This window comes from Malania oleifera, chromosome 8 (assembly GCF_029873635.1).
Source record: "Malania oleifera isolate guangnan ecotype guangnan chromosome 8, ASM2987363v1, whole genome shotgun sequence".
NCBI lineage: Eukaryota > Viridiplantae > Streptophyta > Magnoliopsida > Santalales > Ximeniaceae > Malania > Malania oleifera.
The window spans coordinates 14,250,330-14,273,431 of record NC_080424.1 but is presented as its reverse complement, the minus strand read 5'-3'; the positions used below and the strand labels follow the sequence as shown (position 1 = coordinate 14,273,431).

The 23,102-nt window shown below is 35.7% G+C and overlaps 1 protein-coding gene across 1 annotated transcript; it reads right to left on the bottom strand.

Moving 5' to 3' along the window:
- Positions 1–21,404: 21,404 nt before the first annotated feature.
- On the bottom strand, positions 21,405–22,199 carry LOC131162587 (uncharacterized). Its single transcript, XM_058119201.1, has one exon. The coding sequence runs from the start codon at positions 22,197–22,199 to the stop codon at positions 21,405–21,407; it is 795 nt and encodes a 264-aa protein (XP_057975184.1).
- Between the last annotated feature and the right edge of the window lie 903 nt (positions 22,200–23,102).

The window sequence follows — 23,102 nt, the reverse complement described above, 5'->3', positions numbered from 1 at the left end:
TGGTGTTGTCTCACCAGTCACTGGCGCTGGTTCTGTGACTTTATCTCCATCCTTGCATTTATCTAATACTTTACTTGTTCCGTCTTAATCCTATAAATTGTTGTCTGTAAGTCAGCTTACTGCAGACCTTGGGTGTGTTGTGCTTATTTATCACAATTTCTGTCTTATTCAGGATATTCTCATCAAGGAGATAATTGGGTGTGGTACTAAGAGGGAGGGATTATATTATGTGGAAGACATTAGTATCGGCCAGGCCAATCACCTGAACCATCCGCATGCCGATAAAGAGACACTACTTTGGTTGTGGCATCGACGCTTGGGACACCCATCTTTTCCTTTTTTGAAGCATGTTTTTCCTGATTTGTTTAAGCATTTACAGACTCCTGATTTGAAATGTGATACTTGTGTTTTGGCTAAGAGCCATCGCGCTACTTATCTTTTAAGCATGAATAAAAGTGACACTCTATTTACGTTAATTCACTCTGATGTATAGGAGCCCTCACCTATTACTAATATGTCTGGCTTTCGTTGGTTTGTGATTTTTGTGGATGATTGTACTCGTATGAGATGGCTTTACTTAATGAAACACAAAGATGAGGTTCTTAGTGTGTTTGAAACATTCTATGCTATGGTTGGTACTCAGTACGGTGCCACCATGAAGGTTCTTCGCTCTGATAATGGTGGTGAATATGTCAATAAGCACCTTAAAGCGTACTTTACTCAACATGGTTTAGTTCATGAAACTTCATGCTCACAAACACCTCAACAAAACGGTGTTGCCGAGAGGAAGAATAGACATGTTCTTGAGACTGCCCATGCTTTGCTTCTCGGTGCTCATATGCCCAAACGTTTTTGGACCAATGCCGTCTCAACTGCTGTCCATCTTCTTAACCAAATGCCTTCCAAGGTTTTATCCTTTAAGACACCACTCCAATGTCTTTCTACTTATGTGTCACTACCTACTGCACTAATGCTTCCTCCTCGCGTCTTCGGGTGTGTTGTCTATGTGTATCTCCACAAGAACCAACGCACTAAACTTGATCCGTGTGCATGTCGATGTTTGTTTTTGGGCTATGGCGTCCATCATAAAGGGTACCAGTGCTATGATCCTACCACCCGAAGACTCTATGTGACTATGGATGTCCAATTCTTGGAGACTGATATGTTCTTTTCCTCTTCGGCACCTACTTCTCCTCTTCAGGGGGAGATACATAATGAAGAGTTGAATTGGTTCCAACATAAGGCGCCAAATGAGGGGCCACGTGAACAAGAGGGGCAGGCTAGGCCGAATGATAACTTAGGCATTGTGAACTGTGAAGCTGAGATATATCCTACTGCAGAGCATGCAACATTTGAGACTGAACCTATATCCCCTCCCTCTGAAGTGCCAGCCGAATCATCTCCTGAGAATACTCCTGAGGTGTGTAATGTTATTACACCCTTACATACCAATGATATAGATGCTTCTGTGGGTTATGTCTTACCTCACAGGTACAATCATGGCAAGCCACCTAATAGATACTCTCCAGATATTGAGAAACGAAGGTCGAGGTATCCTATTGCTAACTATGTATCCACCAAGGAACTCTCTGAACCGATTAAGAAATTTGCACAAGAACTCTCCATATGTCAAATTCGTACCAATGTTCATGAGGCATTGGCAGATCCAAGATGGACCCGAGTTATTGAGGAAGAAATGGAGGCACTACTAAAAAATGATACATGGACTCTTGTTCCATTACCTAAAGGAAAACAAACTGTGGGGTGAAAATGGGTGTTCTCCATTAAACACAAAGCAGATGGATCTATTGAACGGTACAAAGCACGACTGGTAGCGAAAAGATATACGCAGACATATGGTGTCGATTATCAGGAGACTTTCTCACCTGTAGCCAAGCTAAACACAGTTAGGGTATTATTGTCTCTTGCTGCAAATTTTGATTGACTTTTGCATCAATTTGATGTAAAGAATGCTTTTCTCAACGGTGATCTCCAAGAAGAGGTTTATATGGATGTTCCTCCTGGTTATACAACATCTTCAAAGAATAGAGTGGTGTGCAAATTGCAGCGAGCGTTGTACAGACTGAAGCAATCACCACGAGCGTTGTTTGGAAGGTTTAGCTTGGCAATGAAGAAATATGGCTTCCAACAAAGTAACTCTAACCATACTTTGTTCTTAAAGCATCAGTTAGGCAAGGTAAGTGCTTTGATAGTTTATATAGATGACATTATTATTACAGGAGATGATGAAGACGAAATCTCTCTGCTTCAAAAGTAATTAGCAACTGAATTTGAGATGAAAAATCTGGGAGGACTCAAGTATTTCTTGGGAATTGAAGTTGCCAGGTCTAAGAAAGGCATATTTCTCTTCCAACGAAAATACATATTAGATTTGCTAACCGAAGTAGGGATGTTGGAGTGTAGGCCTGCAGATACCCCCATAGTTCAGAATCACAAGCTTGGAGAATACCCAGACCAAGTACCAACAGATAAGGGAAGATACCAAAGGTTAGTTGGTAAACTCATTTATCTCTCCCATACTCGCCAAGATATTGCCTATGCTGTAAGTGTCGTAAGTTAATTTATGCATAATCCAAGTAAGAGTCATATGGAAGCAGTGATTCGAATACTTCGATACTTGAAGTCATCCCCGGGCAAGGGACTTATGTTCTCAAAACATAACAGTCAACCGATGGTTTATAGGTATACGGATGCGTATTGTGCAGGTAATATCACTGACAGAAAGTCTACATCAGGATATTTTACATTTGTTGGAGGAAATCTTATAACTTGGAGAAGCAAAAAACAAAAAGTGGTAGCCTTGCTAAGTGCTGAAGCTGAGTTTAGGGGAATGGCTAAAGGTCTTTGTGAACTCCTTTGGCTAAGAAAGCTACTCACTGAAATCGAGTTTGCCCTCACTTCCGAGATGGATCTCTTGTGTGACAATAAAGCTGCAATTGTCATTTCTCACAATCCTATTCAACATGATCGTACTAAACGTGTGGAGGTAGATCGACACTTCATCAAAGAGAATCTTGAAGCAAAAACAATTAGGTTTTCGTTTGTGAAATCTGAAGATCAATTGGCAGACATCCTTACAAAAGTTGTATCTAGCAAGGACTTCTACAACTCACTTGACAAGTTGGGCATGCGAGACCTCTTTGCATCAACTTGAGGGGGAGTGTTGGCGTGAGCTGTCATTGTAAACAACCAAGAGAGATTTGAGGCATTTGAAATTTGTAACATCTCATAAATCAGGGTAAGAGATTTGAGGCATTTGAAATTTGTAACATCCCATAAATCAGGGTGGTTAGCTTGAGTCTAGGAGATGAAAAACTATATAGTAAAGTTAAGTTTTTTATATATAAGAACGGAAAGACAGTTAGAAAAAAAGAAGAAGAAGAAGAAGAAGAAGAAGAAGGATGAAGAAGGAGTAGAATACAAAAGACAGATTTTTTACAATATATATATATATTGCAACATGTAAAGTGCGGAAACCTTCACCCAAAAAGACAATGGATAACAAATTTTTGTTATTTTAAGTTTGAATGGTATCGCAACATCTACAAGTGTCTGAGATTGCTGGAGGTCATAATAATCACTTTAATTTCATAGAATTGGTACCACACTATTATTTTGCTAAGTGTATTTAGATCACTTAATTACTTCTAGTTGATTGGTTTGTACACTAATTATAAATTCGGTTTTAATTTATCTTGACAATATAAAACAAATAATAATGTGATCTTTTTATGAGTTTATGACAAATAATATATAAAAAATTATTTTCAAAATAATAGGAGTATGAGCTATATATATATTAAATCGAGTGAAGTATGATTTTTAAGGATTTTACCCACTCAGATAAGTCGAAATAATTTTTTTTCATTTTTATTTAACTACGGCCAATTTAGTAAGTAAAATTAGATTCATGATTATATATCAATATCTTCTAATTTCTTTTTTTAAAATGTTTGTAAATATCATGTTCTTTTGATTAATACTCCAATTTTACGATAATAGTTTGTCATTATGAATAAATTAATTTGCATCGGTTGATTGGTTCTCATTTTTAGTCTTGTTGAAGACCATTAATAACATAGTAACTTTGGTAAAGTCAGTGAAAATTTAGTTTACATTTTTTTTAATACTATATTTGATACATTACTTGACTCTAAAAATATTAAATTATAATTTTATAATGTGTTTAATTGTTAATTTTAAATATTAATTACTAGGCATTTTTATAACTTATTGAGAAATTTTATTTTTTCCAATTATATTTTTAAAAAATTTTGAAATAATACAAATTATTTTGTCATACTTATATAATTAGTTGACCCAGAGCATCAAAGCAGTGAATTCCAAATTTTTGTTTGGTCCCTAATCCACTTATTTGACTTTAATCATTATATTAATCATATATATATATATATATATATATATATATATTTTTACTAAATTAATGTCATTTTAAAATATTTAAATTTAAATTTGTAAAGAGTAAATGCAGCCTAAATCTCGCAGGATAGACCTGCGAGATTCTCCACGTGTCACACGCCGCACCATTTCAGAGACAAATCTCGCAGCTTAGTGTTGTGAGATTTCTGCCACGTTTCGTCTTCCCAAACGCTGAAACTTTAAATCTCGTAGGTTGGTGTTGTGAGATTTGCTGAACCCCCTGCCATGCGTCACCTTCTCGCTCGCTGGTCGCTTTAAATCTAGTAGCACCAAGTTACGAGATTTGCTCAGCTCCGTGCCACGCGCCACCTTTCCAGTTGCCCATCAGTTTAAATCTTACAGCATTAAATTGTGAGATTATGTAAGCATTAGTTTGGGAAATTTTTTCCCAATTAGAGTATTATTTAATATTTTATTTTATTTTAATAATAAAACGGGGAAAACCCAACTTTTTCTATTAGCTGCTTTATGGGGGGAGAAGATCTGCTGCAAACCATCCTACCTAGTTCCGTGTGCAACCCTTCAAAAACCCCATCTTCTCATTTGGCATCCATTCTACTGATGAGTTCATTAGAGGTCATATAAATATCATAATTAATTCATTTATTAGAGCTCAATACAAAATTATTGAAAATAATCTCCACAATTGAAATATTAATTCATGTTTTATTTAAATAATCAGATATAAACCTGATTAAAAAAATTAAATATGAAAATTTAAGACAACTTAATGTGAACATATATTTAAAAATAACTATCTCATGCCATGTGCCACTAATAATCTCCTCTCATAAAAATAATTATTGAATCAAACTATTCTCTCCTCATTGTGAAAAAATAAGAGAGATACACAAACCTTAAATTAATTATTAAATTATAACTTATTTTTTTAATAAATTTAAAAATTCTTAAAATATTGAATTAATTCATAACTAACATGATAGATTCAATATTTATACTATAATTTCATCATAATATATTTCTTAAATAAGATTTATGTACTATTAACTATTTAAAAGGGCATTTCGGGAGTCACAATTAGATTCCATCACGCGAAACGTGCGCCAAGCGCTAGCTACCTGCCAAAGGCATTTTGGATGGAAGGTGCCAAGAAGTCATCTAGATGAAACGGGAAAAGGCCCGAAGTGAGTAGGCGTAGTGGGGTGGGGGGTGGTGGGGGCCTAGCTTTTGCCTTTGCTTCGTAATTAAGTATTTTTGCAGAGTGTCCATGAAATTTCCTGCAGAGAAAGGAGAGTCCAGTATCCAAGAATTTTCTGTAGAGAAAGGAGAGTCTATATTATCTCTACTCCTACAAAGCAATGCTCAATTATGAATCTAACTTAGGATGTCGTGTATGTAAACTATGTTCGATTAGCTATCCGTATTAGGCTATATGGTTAAAGAGCCATTTCCAAGAATTTCCTGTAGCGACATGGGGGCATGCAGTCATGCACGTGGGCATGGCTAATTTTAGAAATCTCTCTCTCTCTCTCTCTCTCTACATATACACAGATAGAGAAAGCTAATGATATATGCTGTTGGAATTGATGTATTTTCAAGAGGCAGATAAATTGAGTATTTAAAAAAATCTCTCCTACGTTAGGTTCAGATCAACAGTCAATAATTCCCAATCTAAGGTCTTTTTATGTAATAACTAAGCAAATAAATAAAAATAGATATAGCAGATTCAGTATTTCTCAATCATTCATAATATTACGGATATAAACATTCAAGTGCTAAAATTAAAGTGCAGAAATTAAAAGCGTAGGGGAGAGAAAGCAAACACAAGATCTGATATCGTGGTTCGACCAATACTATCTACGTCACCGCCTCAAACTAACAAGTAAGAGGATTCCACTAGGGGTGAGCAAACGGTCGGTTCGGTCAAATTCGGGTAATTAACCGAATTAACCGAAAAATTCAGTTAAATAGTACCATTAACCAATCCAACTGAATTGACAGAGAACACTGCACCGAACCCCACCGAATTACCCGAATGGGTAATTCAGTTAATCAATTTTAATCGAAATTATTTAAAATTAATTGCTAGAAACAGAATACAATTATAATTTTTTAAAAAAACCAAATCCGGCTTAATTAAACACCTTATTTATTAATTTTATTAATAAAAATGATATTACCATAGAACAAAAAACCCAGACAAGTATAAGCACAAGTTTAGTTTCTACTAAAGGCAAATTAAGCAAGACAGTCCAGAGTTCAATAAAAAATAAAAAAATAAAAGGTGGGGTGGAGTGAATTGGGGGTAGGGTTACCCACTGTTAGCTTAATTAAAAAACTCTTAATTCTGAAGAAAAAAAAAATCTATAATGACACCATCAGAGGCTCACAACTAGCCAGTTAGGTGTCTTATCCCTACTTAGATAAAATATAATTAATGTAAAAATAGAAGTATAGAACCCTGTTTACATAAAATCTAATCAATGTAAAAATAAAATCATCTATATACCAAAACAATCTAGAAAATCTTCTTAAAAAAATATAATCATTGACCAAACATGAAATTTAAAGGTCTGTAGTGTCTACTTGGATTTAAGTTCAAGAGTTCAAAGTCCCTAATATTATATTACAAACCAATGTAAACAGTTTGTGCAAAATAAAAATAAAAAACAAACATGAAATATAAATTGTTTCTGAAAAATTAAAATAAAAACTAGGGCTTGAATGCTTCATACATCAGCTAACAAGTGACAGTTACAATTTCCTGGCTTCTTATATTAGAAACTCCCACTCTTCAGCTTCTTACATTACACATGCAAGTCTGCAACAGACCAAAATAATGATAATTGATAGCATGTAATTTAAATGACAAAACACTAAAACATAATCTCAATATGAAAGTATGAAACTAACCCTCAGTCTTTCTTTGTTTGGCTTATTTACCAATTGTGGACTCCAATGCAACCTTTAACAACTCTAAAAAATTGTATAGAAGCACTTGTAAGTTGTAATAATTAATCATTCAATGAACAAATGAAAATTTTTGACAATATATAAATATGATATTACCTTTTTTCTAGATTTTCAAGGTCATCTATGTCTTCTTCAACCTTAATTGGAGTATATGAACCCCGCATCCAATCTTGTGTACAGATAAGAGCTTGAACAATTTTAGGAGTCAAAGAACTCCTAAAGGCATCGAGAACAAACCCCCCCCTGTGCTAAAAGCAGACTCTAAAGCAAGTGTAGAGATGGGTACTGCTAAAACATCACGAATCATATGTGAAAGAACAGGAAACCTTTGACTATTTAACCTCCACCACTCCAAAATATCAAAGCCCTCCACGTCCTTTTCACAATCCTCCCCCAAATACCTATCCAACTCTGATTTATTATCTCCACGTCCAATTTGAGTCTTGTACTTTTGATACAAAACTTTGAACTTCGTTCTGCTGCTTCACCTTGACCAGTGGAGCACGTGGAGCTTGAAGTTTCACTTTTATTTGATTCTTCATTTTTAGATTGTGACAACTTTTAATACTCAGCAAACAATTCAAATGTTGTATCTTGAACCTTTTTCCCCACTAATAAACCTTTGTCACCTTCATACATAGTAGAAAGAGCATATTACACAAATCTCAACTTACGTCTAGGGTCAAGAACAAATGCAACAAAAATCAACATATTCATTTTGTCATTGTTTCCCCAGTCCTTGTTGTATTTATCCTTCATTTTCATGCTTATTAAACTCAACTCCAGGTCATCACTATTTCCCCACTCTTTTAGAAGACAATCAATCCTACTAATTTTATCAAAAAAATATATTACTTGTAACATACAAAGAACCTGAAACTCGTATAGTGAGTTCATAGAAGTGTTCCAAAAGCATCACAAACTTTCTGACTTTTTCCCAATCAAAACTACTTGGTATGCCATCCCTAGTCTCAAGCTCAATTTTAAATGAAGGATCTTCATCCCTAAACCTTTCAAAAGCCATTTCATATCTTTGAGCTGTGTCTAGCATCAGATAAGTAGAATTTCATTGAGTGCTAACATCTAGGCATAACATCTTTTTGCATTCTACTTTTTCTACTTCTGCACAACGTTTGAAATTTTTCAACCTAGCAAGTGAATGCCTAACATATCTGACTGCATCTCTAGCATGAGCAGCTAAATCCCCCATTTCTTTCAAACCATCTTGCACAACTAGGTTAATTATATGTGCAATGCATCTCATGTGCAAGAATTTGCCCCCTAGAATGTCTTTTCTCCAATTTGAAACTTTTCTTTTTATGTAGGCAATTGCAACGTCATTTGAACTTGCATTATCTATAGTCATTGTAAACACATTATCAACTCCCCAGTCAAGCAAACACCTCTCAATGGCCATACCTATCTCTTCACCTTTATGACTATAAATTGGACAAAAGTTAAGGATCTTTTTGTTCAATTTCCAATCATTATCTATAAAGTGTGCAGTCAAACACATATAATTGACCTTTTGCAAAGAAGTCCATGTATCAGTTGTGAAACTAACCCTTTGAGAGGAGGTTCTCAAAAACTTTTTCAACTTTAACCTCTCTTCCATGTAAAGGTCATAACGATCCCTAGAAATTGTCCATCTTGATGGAATTCGAAAACGAGGGCATGCAACTTTCATAAGATGTTTGAATCCCATATTCTCTACAAATTTAAGGCAATTCATCAACAGTAAGCATGTAAGATAATGCCTTTCGAATTTCCTCTTAGTCAAATTTCCAATTTGTAAGAGTTGCCTCTGAACCCTCTACATTTTTTTGAGGCTGGTTGATAATTTAATTGTGTCTGTTTTGTTTCTTCAACATGTGGATTTTGTGCACATCTAACCATATGATATCTAAGTGTGCCCGTACCATTCTTCTTAGGATCAGCATAGTAATCAATATGACGATAATGACACTTACCCTTAATTTCACCAGACTTCGTCACAAATTTAGTGAAGTGATCCCACACTTCAGATCTTGGTCTCATTCTCTTCCTAATTTTTTGATTAGATTGAGTGGGAGGATTAGTAGCACTCTCACTTGTCATGCCGGGATTTGAAGGTTGATCTTTGGAATTAGCTTGCGTCATTATTGCATCCTCCAAGTTTGGCACCTCCACCTCTATAGGCAAGTCATTGCTCATTTTCCCTTTAATATCTGAAAAATAAAAATAAAAAAGAAGGGTAAAGTCCATCATAGAATAGTACTAATCAAAATTAAAAAAAAAATACTCTGACCATAACATAAAGCATTCTTACCTTAAAAACTTTTACATGCTTACTATGTCATCAACAGGAGATTGACCTAAGGAAACACGCATGGCTTTGTTTATTGAGGGAAAAAACTAAAATAAAATAATATGCTTACCTATTGCATTCATATTCATAATTTAGCAAGTGGCAATCATATTCAGAAAGCTAAAAAAAAATGTGGTTCTGGGTTTCAATTATTAAAAATGCATGTAATGAGCACGCGTTGATCATCTCACTGAAATTTAATCGATGCATTTGTTGTGAATAGCATTTTAATGAATAAATTTGCATCACTTCTTCTGGCTAAAAGAAAATAAAATTACAATACAACATTTTTCCACAAAATCAAATGGAAGCAGACACTTGATAATGTTTCAATGGAATATGTTCTCATTGAACTTTCAAGATTTAAAATGCTCAAGCACTAAATAATGCATTCTAATAAAACTAACCAAAAACCAAGATAAATTTTCTCTAGATTTCACCTAATTTTCATGGCTCTAAAGTGATGTTTGGGAGCGTCCATTAAATATTTTGAAGCTGAATTTAGTAAATTTGAAAGAAAGTCAATACAATTTTATTCTACATTTTGTCCAAATCCACACAAATTCAATTTTAATGCCTGAAACTCATATACACCCAATCATAGAGTAATTAAATTTCAATTGGGTGCTTGAACAACCCTATATCAGTAAACAAATTTGACCTTGATACAAATAGTTCAACAACCTGGTAATGAACTTAAGAAAGTTAAATTCAACGCATCCATCTCCATTCCACTTTGTAAACATCAAAACTTTGTCATCTCCAACATCAGGAAATACCAAAATGTTAACTCAAAGCATCATGCCTCCTTCCCAACCGCAATATGAAGGAAAATCAAACATCAAATATGATTATTTCAGCCAAGAATGAAAAATTACGAAGCAATGTGAAGATTTCTACCAGAAATTAAAAATGGAGTAGCAAAAATGTCAATAAATGCGATCCCAAAAAACGCAGATAAATATAATAACAAAAGTGGAAGAAGAAGAAGAAGAAGAAGAAGAAGAAGAAGAAGAAGAAGAAGAAGAAGAAGAGAGGAAGAGTTACCAGGTTTGCATGGCTGGACTCTGGAGAGCTGATGTAACGACCTCAAAATCTTAATATAAAATGAAACATAATAAATAGAAAAGTCGACCAGAACCTGTGGGGAACACCTGCCAATCACAGCGGAAACCTAAGCAACAGTAAATATAAATCACATTTTCAAAACCATATGATACATAATTCCAGAGTTTACTACATCACCAAAATACTGTATTTATATACTACCTCCAAAACATCAAAATAACCCTAGGATCATACAACAAAAATCTCTTGATCCTAGTACAAGACTTACCCTCCTAATGGGGTAACTCGACAAACTCAACGGCGGCCACGACCCACCGGTCTCTCAGGGTCTCCTGAAAAATTAATTAAGTTTTAGGGGGGGGGGGTGAGACATTTCTCAATAAGGGAAAATAAACTAAATATAGTTATGTGGTAACATGAACATTTAATACAATTATACATGTACAGTACATTTCATATATCTGTAAACATACATCATAATATACTAAATCATCATATACTTTCCTATTTGCTAATAAATGATATCGTTCATAAAACATCTGTTATAACTGATAATACTGAAAACATACCCCGAAAACTATAACTCGAAAATCCTGCATTTTTATTCTATAGATTTCCCCAAATAAGTAGCCAAAACATACATACGATCGTAACCTACAAGCTTACCGATCTCAATTTCGAAAATTAACTGATATAAACAGAATCCCCTTACCTTAACCCGAATTCCAACTACAAACTCTACGGTCCCCAAAACTATGAACCGAGACTCCAAAACCTACAAGCCACAGTAAAATATATGCTTACAATTCGTAGTACTACACATATGCTGAATCAGAAACGAAAACCGAGCCTTACCTCGATTTTAGCCCAAAACCCGAAATAACTCGAAACGAAATTTCGATCCGCTGGAAACATAGAGAATCCTTCCCTAATCCCCATAGTAACGTTGGATTTACGAATCAGGTGATGAACGGCGAGGAAAAACTAGAGAGAAAGAGAGAGCTTCGAGTTTTAGAGAGAGAGAGAGAGAGGATATTTAAGATTACTTAGCTTAAAAGCAATGGAATTGATATTTATAGCCCTTAACTCGGGTGGATTCGTCGATGAATTGGCACCCTCGTCGACGAGTCTGCCATTACCTTTGTCAACGAAACGGTGGCCTCGTCGACAAATCGGATATTTCCAATTCTTCCGAACCTCTCGGCATTCCCTCGTTGACGAGCCTTTGAATTTCATCGACGATAACAGAAGAAACTTCGTCGATGAACCCTTACCTCATCAACAAAATCTGTCCAATTCACCATTTATCCTTATTTTACTTAATTAATCCATATATCATGGTTCGGGTTCTTATAGACCCCTCCGCCCTTTTTCCCCCCAGGCCCCAAGCCCCAAGCCCGAGTGCCCGAGTGCCTAACCCTATTCCCGTTTATATTCATAAATTATATTTAAAATATAATTAATTAGTAATTCGGTTAATCGGTTAACCGATATATTTTTTTAACCAAACCAAAACCAATTAATCAAAATTTTGTAAAATTCTAACCGCACCGACAAAACTAGGTTTTTTACCCGAACCGAACAGGCCAATATCAACTGGTTAATTAAGTTTTCATCGAATTATGCTCACCCCTAGATTCCACTACCGTTGCTCACTTATGGATGGAGCGTCACCGATTACAATTACCCTCTCCTTACTGGGCAAGGGAATACCCTAGGTCAGATTCACAAGATTGACCACAACCTTTACAACCACACCATAGAAAGGTGTATCTAGTTTTCTTAATTGGCTTTAAACCATCTAGTGTTTTCTTAACCAAGTCTAAGCAATCAGATGCACGTTATAAACCAGTGCAATTCTCTTCCAACGATAACATGCGCAGAATACAATAATAATAACTGAAAGTTAAGGTATAGTCCCAAAAGGGGGGGTGAATTGGGTTTATAAAATTCTTTTAAGCCTTTTTACAAATTCACAATCTTTTGTATACTTAGAAAATACACAAGAACGTTTTTAATTTTAAATGCTCAATCACATCAACCACAATCCACACTCAATATCAATCACAAACCAAATACCTTTAATAATAACAACCAATCAACCAATCACACAATACTTAACCAATTTGTGAGTGCTGCGACACTTCCTTAATTTAGCGTTTGCAAAATTTCAGTTTATAGCCCTATATGAATGAATATTTGTGCGCTTCTTTTAATCAAGATTTCCCCAAGTGATTAGTCAACGTACTCCCTTTAAGGTTTTCGCAAAAGATTAACCAACATACTTTATTAAATTAAAAGGTCTTCTCAATTTCAATTTTCAGCAACCTGCACTACAAAACACAATTTATATATGCTGAAATTTAAAGAGTAAAGGTTAAAAGTGAGACCGATATTTTTTACGAGGTTTGGCTTATCCCTAGCCTACGTCCTTGCCTTAGGCAAACCACCTAAGGATTCCACTAACACGTTCCTTTGTGGGTGGAACAAACCATTTACAATCCCTCTTTTAGGGTGGTGGAGCCCCCTCTCCAAGCAATACCCCAACTTCGGTTACAACGATCCAATGACCTGAACCGTCAAAGAAACAAGAGAACAAGAAAGATTTCTTTTGTACAAAGAGATGCTCTCATATAGAGCTGGTTAGTATTGTTGAAAGCACTAATATACTTCAAAAAATATCAAAAGAAATTGAATTGAAACTCAAGAATTAATTCACCGGAATTCTTCTCTTGATGGGAATCAGTAAATCAAATGTTAAAGCTCAGAGAAGATTGATAAGAGATTCAGATTATTTGATCTTTGTAATAAAATGATAATCTCAATGAAAAGGTATAGCAACAAAGATCTTCAGCACGCAAGCAAATATCTCAAAATATTTCTTCAAGGATAAGCACAAACAAAATGATACAAATATTTTTGTTAATATAAACCACAAGAGATATTTAAACAATGGTTTGTTAAAATATTTATTTGATCTTTGTAATAAAATGATAATCTCAATGAAAAGGTATAGCAACAAAGATCTTCCGCACGCAAACAAATATCTCAAAATATTTCTTCAAGGATAAGCACAAGAGATATTTGAAAAACGATTTGAAAAATATTTTTGCAACCAAAACACTGTATGAACTATTGAGTATTGCAATGAAAATGCAAAAATTAGAAGCTCTAAGAAGTTTTCTACGAAAGGCTTATTTATGAAACCCCTTAGAAAAACTAGATGCTTGCTCTCTATGAAAAACAAATCTCAATCAAAACAAGCAAGAGAGAGTTTAAGCTTGGTGAGATGAACACAAGAGCACTCTTACTAAGTGGTATTTTCAATATGGATGAGTAAGAATGAGAGTATAAAGCTTGGATATGAAAAATAGACTTTTTGAGATTCAGGGGATATTTGCTAATTATTTTATTAATCTCATGCTAATTATTGCAAATGAAAGGGTATATATAGAAGTGAGAAGAATTATAGCCATTGGGGGCATATAGGGAATAATTAGAAAAGTTTTAATAATATTTAATTAATTTAATCCTGTTTAAAAAAGTTAACCGCGGTAAAAAATTCGGAGCAACCCGAGAGCACTGATCGACCAGGACAAGTTCGGTTGACCGAAGTCCTTGGGGTTCAGTCGACTGGGCAAGAAATGAACTATGAGTTCGGTTAACCGGACTTGTATGTCCAAAGGCGATTTTCCCATTCTTGCGAGGTACGGTCGACCAGACCGTTGAGTTCCCACACCTAGGAACTCGATCGACTAGGTTGGTGATATTCAAAATATGCTCGGTCGACCAGGAAATCAATAAAGTTGATTCCTGGGGTGTTTGGTGGACCAGGGTCAAATGAACTGCAAGCGTTCGGTCGATCAGGATGTGGTCAACTAGTTTACCTGGTCCTTGGTCAGTCGACCGTGGGCAGAATGTACATGAAGTGCTGGTCGACCGAGTGTACATATTTAGTGCATTTCGGTCCTATTTAAGCCACCAATCACCCTATTCAAATGACCAATACATATAAGTGTATGAGTGAGTGTCCTACGGTCATTTCTAGGTCTTTTTGAAGACACCGAAAAAATTCGGTGTCGGTCGACCGAAGAGTGTTCCCTAAAGTCCATCTATGGTCTTGAGCTTATCCATCCTACCATGCAGATAATGAATTAATTATTACAGACCATGTTCTCTTAATTACTATTACATACCCAAATAAATGATTAAATTGCAATACAACATAAACAGGGTCTTACCAAAATACCTACTTGATTGATATTGGCAAAATACCTATTTGATTGATATTGGCAAGATACTGACAAACGTTAAAAATCCTATAACAATAATATGAACTCAATTACTATTTACACTAAATATTGATATTACTTAGAAAGAATCATACGGTAACAATAATAAATATTCACAATAAAAAGATATACACTCGGATAAAAATTATGTGACAATAGTAATAATCCAATTAATATTTACAATAAATGCGACAAAAATAAAAACATGGATATTAAATGCTAATATTACAACATTAAAAATCCTTCCATGACATTGTTAATCATTTAATACATATAACATATACAACCAAAATTTAAATTTTCAATATTAAAACAAATCCCAACAATAAAAATTCTACAGCAATAATAAATTAATATCTAATAAATACAACAAAAAAATAAACATGGATATTAGTAAAACAATTATTGCAACATAAACAATAACAAAAATAAAAAAACTTACCACAATAATAATAATAATAATATAACAAATCAATATGTGTGTGTTGTGCATGTCCATTGTGCGCGCGTGAGTGGTGTGAGTGTGTATGTCTTGTGAGAGTGTGTGAGTGCTGTGTGCTTTGGTGTGTGTTTAAAGGTGAGTGTTGTGTGTTTTGCTGTGTGTTTAAGCGTGAGTGTTGTGTGCTTTGCTGTGTGTTTAAGTGCGTGTTTAAGCGTGAGTGCTGCTGTGAGTGCTGTGTGTGTTTTGTTGCGGGTTCAAATACGAGTGCGGTGTTCGGACGACCAGAGCGGGGTTGTCGGATGGCCGCTGTGGTTGCCAAAGCTGCAAGAGAAAGCCGGTGTTGCTGAAACCGTGATGATAGGGGAGAGGAAGCGACGGCGACGGTGGTTGTCTTTGTGTGCGTCGGAGCTGGGTTCAGACGGAGCAGGGAGGAAGTTGCTGCTGTCGGAAAAGGGGCGATTGCGGTGGTGATGGCAGTCGTGCGACTGCAAGTACTACGGCTGCTATGGCTGCATGTGGCGACGATGCGTCACCGGAGATTTCGCTAGGAGCAGAGGAGGTCGAAAAAGAAGCTGGGCACGACTACTGTGGTGGTTGCTGGAGATGGCCGCTGCTACTGTGTGGGGGTTGGTGGTCGGAGGATCGTAAGATGTAGAGGGGTGACGGCTGGGAGTCGTGTGGCCGTGACGTGAGAGCGTGGACTGGGATGGTGGTTCAAAGAGATGATAAAGATAGAGAGAGGCTGCGGAGACGGAGTAAGCAAGAAGGAAGGTTAGGATTTTTTTTTTTTTGCTTTCTTTGGTGTCTCCCAGCCGTGTTGTGTGTGAGTTAGTGCCCCAAGACCCCTTTTATAAACTTTTCTTCCCAAACCCTAATAATAATAATAATAATAATAATACTTTTGTTGTATTTGACCTAAGAAAAATTATAGTGTCTACAAACAACATGCTAGCAAAGGAAACCAAGTATTCATGTTTATTCAAACAACAAGTGGAACCAAATAATCACATACTTATTCAAACACAAAAGTAAGCCAGACATTTACAGTTAATCCTATATACACAATTATTCACTTATGTACAATCAAATTATCAATTATACAAAAATGAAAGGGAGCACTCACAAAGGCTCATCAAATTTGAATTTTGGGATAATCTTTGATTAATTACTAGCTCGACTCTCAAGATCCCCAATGTAGTCACCAAGCTATTGTAACGTCCCAAATCCACCAAAAACCACTAGCAAGGGATGCGGTTGCGAATTGGGAAAAATGGCTGTGTATTTTGAAAAAGAATTTTCATGGAAAAATAATGTGTGATGGAGTCGTATTAGCACCCCCTACGTGCCCGTTCTTACAAATGGTACTAAATTAATAAAAAATTATCTCAAAATAAATTTAATAAACCTTAGAAGATTACTCCCTCACGACAATCAAAGAAAATGCACAAAATAAATACTATATAGGTATTCCCTTATAACCAGGGCAATCCAATACTCCGAGGAGTCCATGCCCTTTGTTGCAATCATCGGGATGGAAAATCGAAAAAATAGTTTGCAAAAGTACACTCTCAAGATTTTGAAATCTTTATAGAATTTTCTAAGTGAAAAGTAATATTTCGAGAGGTTTTCGGACTTGGTCGGGATGAAAACAATTTTTTGAAAATGTTTTTATCATTTTTCAATATTATTCCCAAAATTAGAAATAGTACAAATAAAATTAAGACAAAAATCATGAAAGTAAGTCAAAAAACATTTTTTTGGAAATTTTCTGATTTTTTTTTTGTATTTTTATGGATTTTCTGTGAATTTTATGGATGTTTAAATAATAAACAAGTGAAGTGCAGAAAACCGGTGCGAACCAATTCGGGGAATGATGAACCGGTCAAACGTTGACCAATTTCGGGAAAAAATTAGTTTAAGATCTTGGTCGAGACCATTAGTCAACACGCGTTGCCTTCCGCGTGAGTTGTGTGTTCAGGTGTATGTTAGAATGTGTAAGCAATGCATGAACTATGTGTGAGCATGAGTGAGAATGAGCATGCGTGTGTGGTATGTGAATGGGCATGCATATGCATGAATGCATGGATGTGTGAACGTGCATATATAACACATGAATGGGCATGCATATGCATGCATGCATGAATGAATGATGACCTAGATGATGACATGATGCATGAACATGTGTATGCATGGATAAGAATGAACGCGCATGCATGGTGTGTGAATGAGCATGTATATGCATGCATGCATAAATGAACAACGACACATACAGTGTGTGAATGAGCATGCACGTGCCTGCATGCATGAATGAACAATGACACTGATGCATGAATATGTGTATGCATGTAAGGCACAAATGGACATGCATGTGCATGGTGTGTGAACGGACAAACATATGTATGCATGTATGCATGTATGTGTATGTGTGAAATTGCATGCATGTATATGCATGTATGTGAATGCACGTGTATAAATGTGTGTAAAGGAGACCATATACAAGTACACAAGTAGTTAAAAGGGTTAGTAAGCAAGTAAATAAATGTTAGAGTGCAGGAAAGTAAATGATAGTATTCAGGAAAATAAATGTTAGTATATAGGAAATTAAAAGTTAGAGTGCAGGAAAGTAAATGTTAGTATATAGGAATTTAAAAGTTAGTATACACGAAATTAAAAGTTAGAGTGCAGGAAAGTAAATGTTAGTATGCAGGACTTTAAAAGTTAGTATACAAGAAATTGAAAGTTAGAGTGTAAGAAAGTAAATGTTAGTATACTGGACTCAAAAACTGAGATTAGAGTGACAAAGGGGAAAGGAAAATCAATTAATAACAAGTTTATTACCTCTTCCTGATTTCTCTCTGCAACCTTGTTCGAAGCTGAAACAGGTAATCCTTCGTTTCCCACTAGTATGCTTGGTGTCTATGCGGAACCTCTACGAGCTCTCCTTCCGACGAGCTTCCTTGGGCTTCCTTAGAACTTCAACCGTCACACACTAGTGTTTGGAATAGAAAGAGAGATTCAAAGCGAGAGATTTCTTGAACTGAACAACTTGTATTAATCTTTTCTAATTTTCCCTCGCCAAACATAAGATTCGGAGTTCCCTTAAATAGACAAGCCATCGCTAATGGATAAGCACAAACTCGCTTTCTCAAAAGCAGATGTCTGACAAAAGAAAAAGCAACACTCTACTTTATCAAAAAGTAAAAGCAACTTTTAATAGAAAAGGAGGACAGCACATAGTTTGCTGACTCATCCCTTCACAACAAAACAAAATACCGACACAACTTAAATAACTTTAATAAAGCTACTTTTGACTAAATACACCGGATATGACCCGACAAATCGTCCTTTCGGCGAGGCCTGGGATATGACACGTTTCTGGACAGTTGTTTGGATATTACCTTCTTGAGAAGCCCGCTCAGTTTGGTCTCGGATATGATCATCTTCTGGACTTATCATCTGATCTATACACTTGGCAAAGATCTCATCCTTCTTCAGAAATCTTTTAGGGCACTAATGATTTCTTCATCGTGCTCCTTCTTTGATAGCTCTGCTAGAACTATCTACAGATTGCTCTTCATGGCTTGGGTTGAAGGAAGATGCTACTCCCAATCTTTCATCTGATTAATTACAGTTCTTGCATTAATCGCAAATTCTGCTAAACTAGCTTCCTCAAATTTCTGGAGAAACTTTCCTTCAATGGAAATTAGAATTTCATGATCTGAGAAGAAAGTACAGTTTGATGCCATCCTGGCTTCTAACAAATAAATTCCCCAAAGATTCTGGACGAAATCATAGAATTTTCTATGCTTCTGAAAATCCTCCCAATTTGGTTCCTCTTCATAAAAATCTGAAACGGTTCCTTCTTTCCAATCTTCTGGAAAAAGATTCCAGAACAAGACTTTTCCTGTTTTCAACTCAACTGGTTCGATATAAGCTGTCCAACAAATCCGTCCTGGATGGGTGAAATTTAGCACATATTTCACCATGGCTGGTAGAAAGTTGAAAGCCTGACCTGTTTTACTAAAACCAAAAAATTGGATTTCTCCCATCCTCAAAGCCTTCTGAACTGCAATAAGAAGCTCTGGTTTAATGCTTCTAGGAATGTGTAGCTTCGGAATACACAGTCCGCTCTTCATCCAAAACTGTTTCAATTCAGGATATTCTAAAATACCCACTATTGCTCTGGTAGTGAAATTGTATTTCTTAAGCTGAATATCCATCTCCACCTTAAGCTTTGTCTGCTGGTGAATGAGCTCGGATGTACTTTCCCTATTAATGACTATGAAATATTCTAAAACAATGGATTCAAATTCTTCCAAAGTTTTTACTATTTCCCGAAGATATAGTGAAAAGGGCGTATTTGCTGGAGTTGCTGGATTATTAATCATCCCTTCTAGCAAAACCCTTTTTCTTTTTGAAATTTCTGGAGTTCTTAACAGAAAATCTTCAAGAACCAAATCAATATCGACTACTTCAACTTCAGCAGTTTCCTTATCCTTTTTGGTTTCTAGAAAGCTTCTATTGATTGTGATCTCTTCATTTTTCTGTATTTTTTCTCCTCTCCCTTTCCTTGATCTAGGATTCTGTGTACACTGAGTGCTGTAGTGACCGAACTGGTTACAAACAAAGTACTGAATGTGGCTTTTATTACTAGGTCTCTCATCCCTCCTGGATGAACTCCCTTTCTTCATCTGTTCCTGAACTAAAACTGGGCATCCTCTTTTTTGAGAAACTGTTTTGCTACTTTCTTCTTCCTTTCTGGATTTGAAAGTTAACTACCTTTGTTTGTCAACAAATCTGGTAACTGGGCAATCTGCCACCTTATGCCTTTTTTGACAAATTGGGCATCTGATATGGCTGCTACTGCTCGCCATCTTCTCTGTAAGAGTTTAAGTATCTAGTTAGAGTATCAGCAATAATATTATCTTTTCCTTTAATATGTTCTACATTAAAGGAATAATATTGTAACTCATTCCTCCACCTAACCAATCTTGCTTGAGTGCATCGTTTTAAGTTAATTCCCATGAAATGCTTTACATAGGAACTATCTGTTCTAACGATAAATGGTTTACCCAAGAAAAGTTCATTGGCCCTAATTCCTTTAAAGACTGCCAATAATTCTTTTTCATGAACTGGGTAATTAAGCTCTGCTCCATTAAAACATCCACTCCAGTATTTGCTGAGATGTTCTGTTTTATCGATCTTCCTGATCTTTAAAACACACCCCCATGCTCTGTCTGAATCATTGGTTTCCAGAATTATATCTAATTATGTTCCGTCAGGATATTCTAATTTTGGCAAATTTCTGGCTTCCTTTTTTAAGGTCTTAACCACTTCAGTATCCTCTGAAGTCCAATTCCAAGGATTCTTTATTGAAACCTTTTTCTGAATTGGTGCTACCTTTTCTGCCAAATTCTTTATGAATTTTCTAATGTAATTCAACACTCTTAGAAAGCATTGACACTGCCTTCTATCTGTTAATTCATCAGGAAATTCATATAGCCTTTTGGCTATATGTGGTTGAAGCTCCTCTTCATTACCTCGAATTTTTAAACCTAAAAATTCTATCTGAGGTTGCATCCAAATGGTTTTTTCTTTCCGAAAGAACCATTCCTTCTTTTCTGAACACTTGTGCCACTTGCCTCAAATGTTCTAGATGATCCTTAGTATTTTTACTAAATACTAGAACATCATCGATGTAAACTACAACAAATCCAATCATTCCTCCAAACGCTCTGTCCATCCTTCTCTGGAAAATGCCTGGGGCATTCTTCAGTCCAAATGGCATTACTAGCCATTCGAAAAGTCCAATGGGCGTTGTGAAGGCTGTAAGAGCTACTGCTCTCTCTTTGATTTTTATCTACCAGTACCCTGATTTGAGATCGAATTTAGAATAAACTGAGGGTGTCTCCCTTCTTATTCTATTTCTAAGAAATTCCTGATTAGGTAGATTATACCCATCATCTCTTGTTTCTCTATTCAGATCTTTATAATCAATAACCATTCTGGCTTTTCCTTGTACTTGTTCGGCATGATTTGTCACCATGAATGCTGCACTTCTGTGCTCACTCGTACTGTGCCTAATTAGTCCCAAATTTAACAATTCTTGAATTTGCTTCTTAAATTCCTTTATCATTTCCTTTGGATAACTAATCCCTTTACTTCTGATAACTGTATCGGGATTTTTAAGCACAATATCTGCTTCTGGCATGGCTTTCTGCCATAATGCCTGCGGATTCTCCGACCAATTTTCTGAAAGCATCTTTTTGATTTCTTCAAGATTACTTTCCTCTTCTTCAGACAACTGAATCATTTTTGGAATACTTCCTGATATCAAGTTCTTCCAATTATCAAGTTTCTCTTGATAATTAGATTTCTCTTCCGATTTTTCTTCTTCTACTAATTTGTAATTCTTTATAGTACTTTCTGAGAGTTTCGGAATAAAATGATTATTTAGGATAATTCCTTTTGAGAATATCGTAAACGGCTGATATCTCTTAAGGAATATGTTTCCTAAAATGAAATCGTCTGGTAGTTCTGGAATTAGGCCAAGAATTTGCTCCTCATATTCTTTGCCATTCATTTGGATTTTAACATTTCTGGCAACTTCTCCTATCTGAAGAGTAGTACCGTTTCCAATTATAACTTTAAACATTTCTAATTCCCAAGTCACTTATGGAAATCTAATCCTGATACTAGACCATGTACACCCAGTGTCAATAAGGGTTGTACATTCTATCTTCCCGATAGAAATGTTAACTAATGTTGCCCAATCTTCAAATTTGGCGCTAAAAATGGATGCTCCCATATATGCTATATGAGACTGGTCTTCCTCTTCATCTGCATAGATAGGGATTCTTATGGTTCTCTGACCAACTACCCTTCTACTGCTTGATGGTCTTAATTTAGATGGTCCAGATCCTTCTGACCTAATTTCTGAATTAATGTCCTCCTCTCTAGATATACTTGCTCTACTAGGAGTATAATCACTTAGAGGTTTTGTGATGATTAATCTATTTGCCTCTTGTTTTACTGACTTTGGTAAAAGATTTTTCAATCTCTCTTTTGTTCTTGGGGATACCCAAATCTGAGGCCAGCTTAGCACTCTTGGATTTACAACTTCAGGCTATATTCCTCTGACTAAATCTGCTTGATTTGTCTCGAAGAGTTGAGTGAATCTACTAACTTCCCTTCTGAGGGCTGGTTTCCCCGTATTATAGAACTTTAAATATAATCTGGTAATAATTCTAATGCACCTCCTGTCTGGGCTACATTTTAACATATTCTGCCAATCATGCGTATCAACTCTAATCTGTAGAGTTTTCTCCACACTCTTATCTTGGAGGTCAACATGTAAATCTGGTATAACTTTTATCCAGGCTGCTCCTGAATGCAAGTTAGCTCTTGCTCCTCCTAGCAAAGATCTACCAAAATTTCCAATACTTCCATCCATAACTGCACTAAGGATAGGAAGATCTTGTCCTTTTCTCACTAAGGGATCAATTCCAACCTGGATGATTCCAAAGTGGACATATCTTGCCTTCTTGTCCATTGCTCT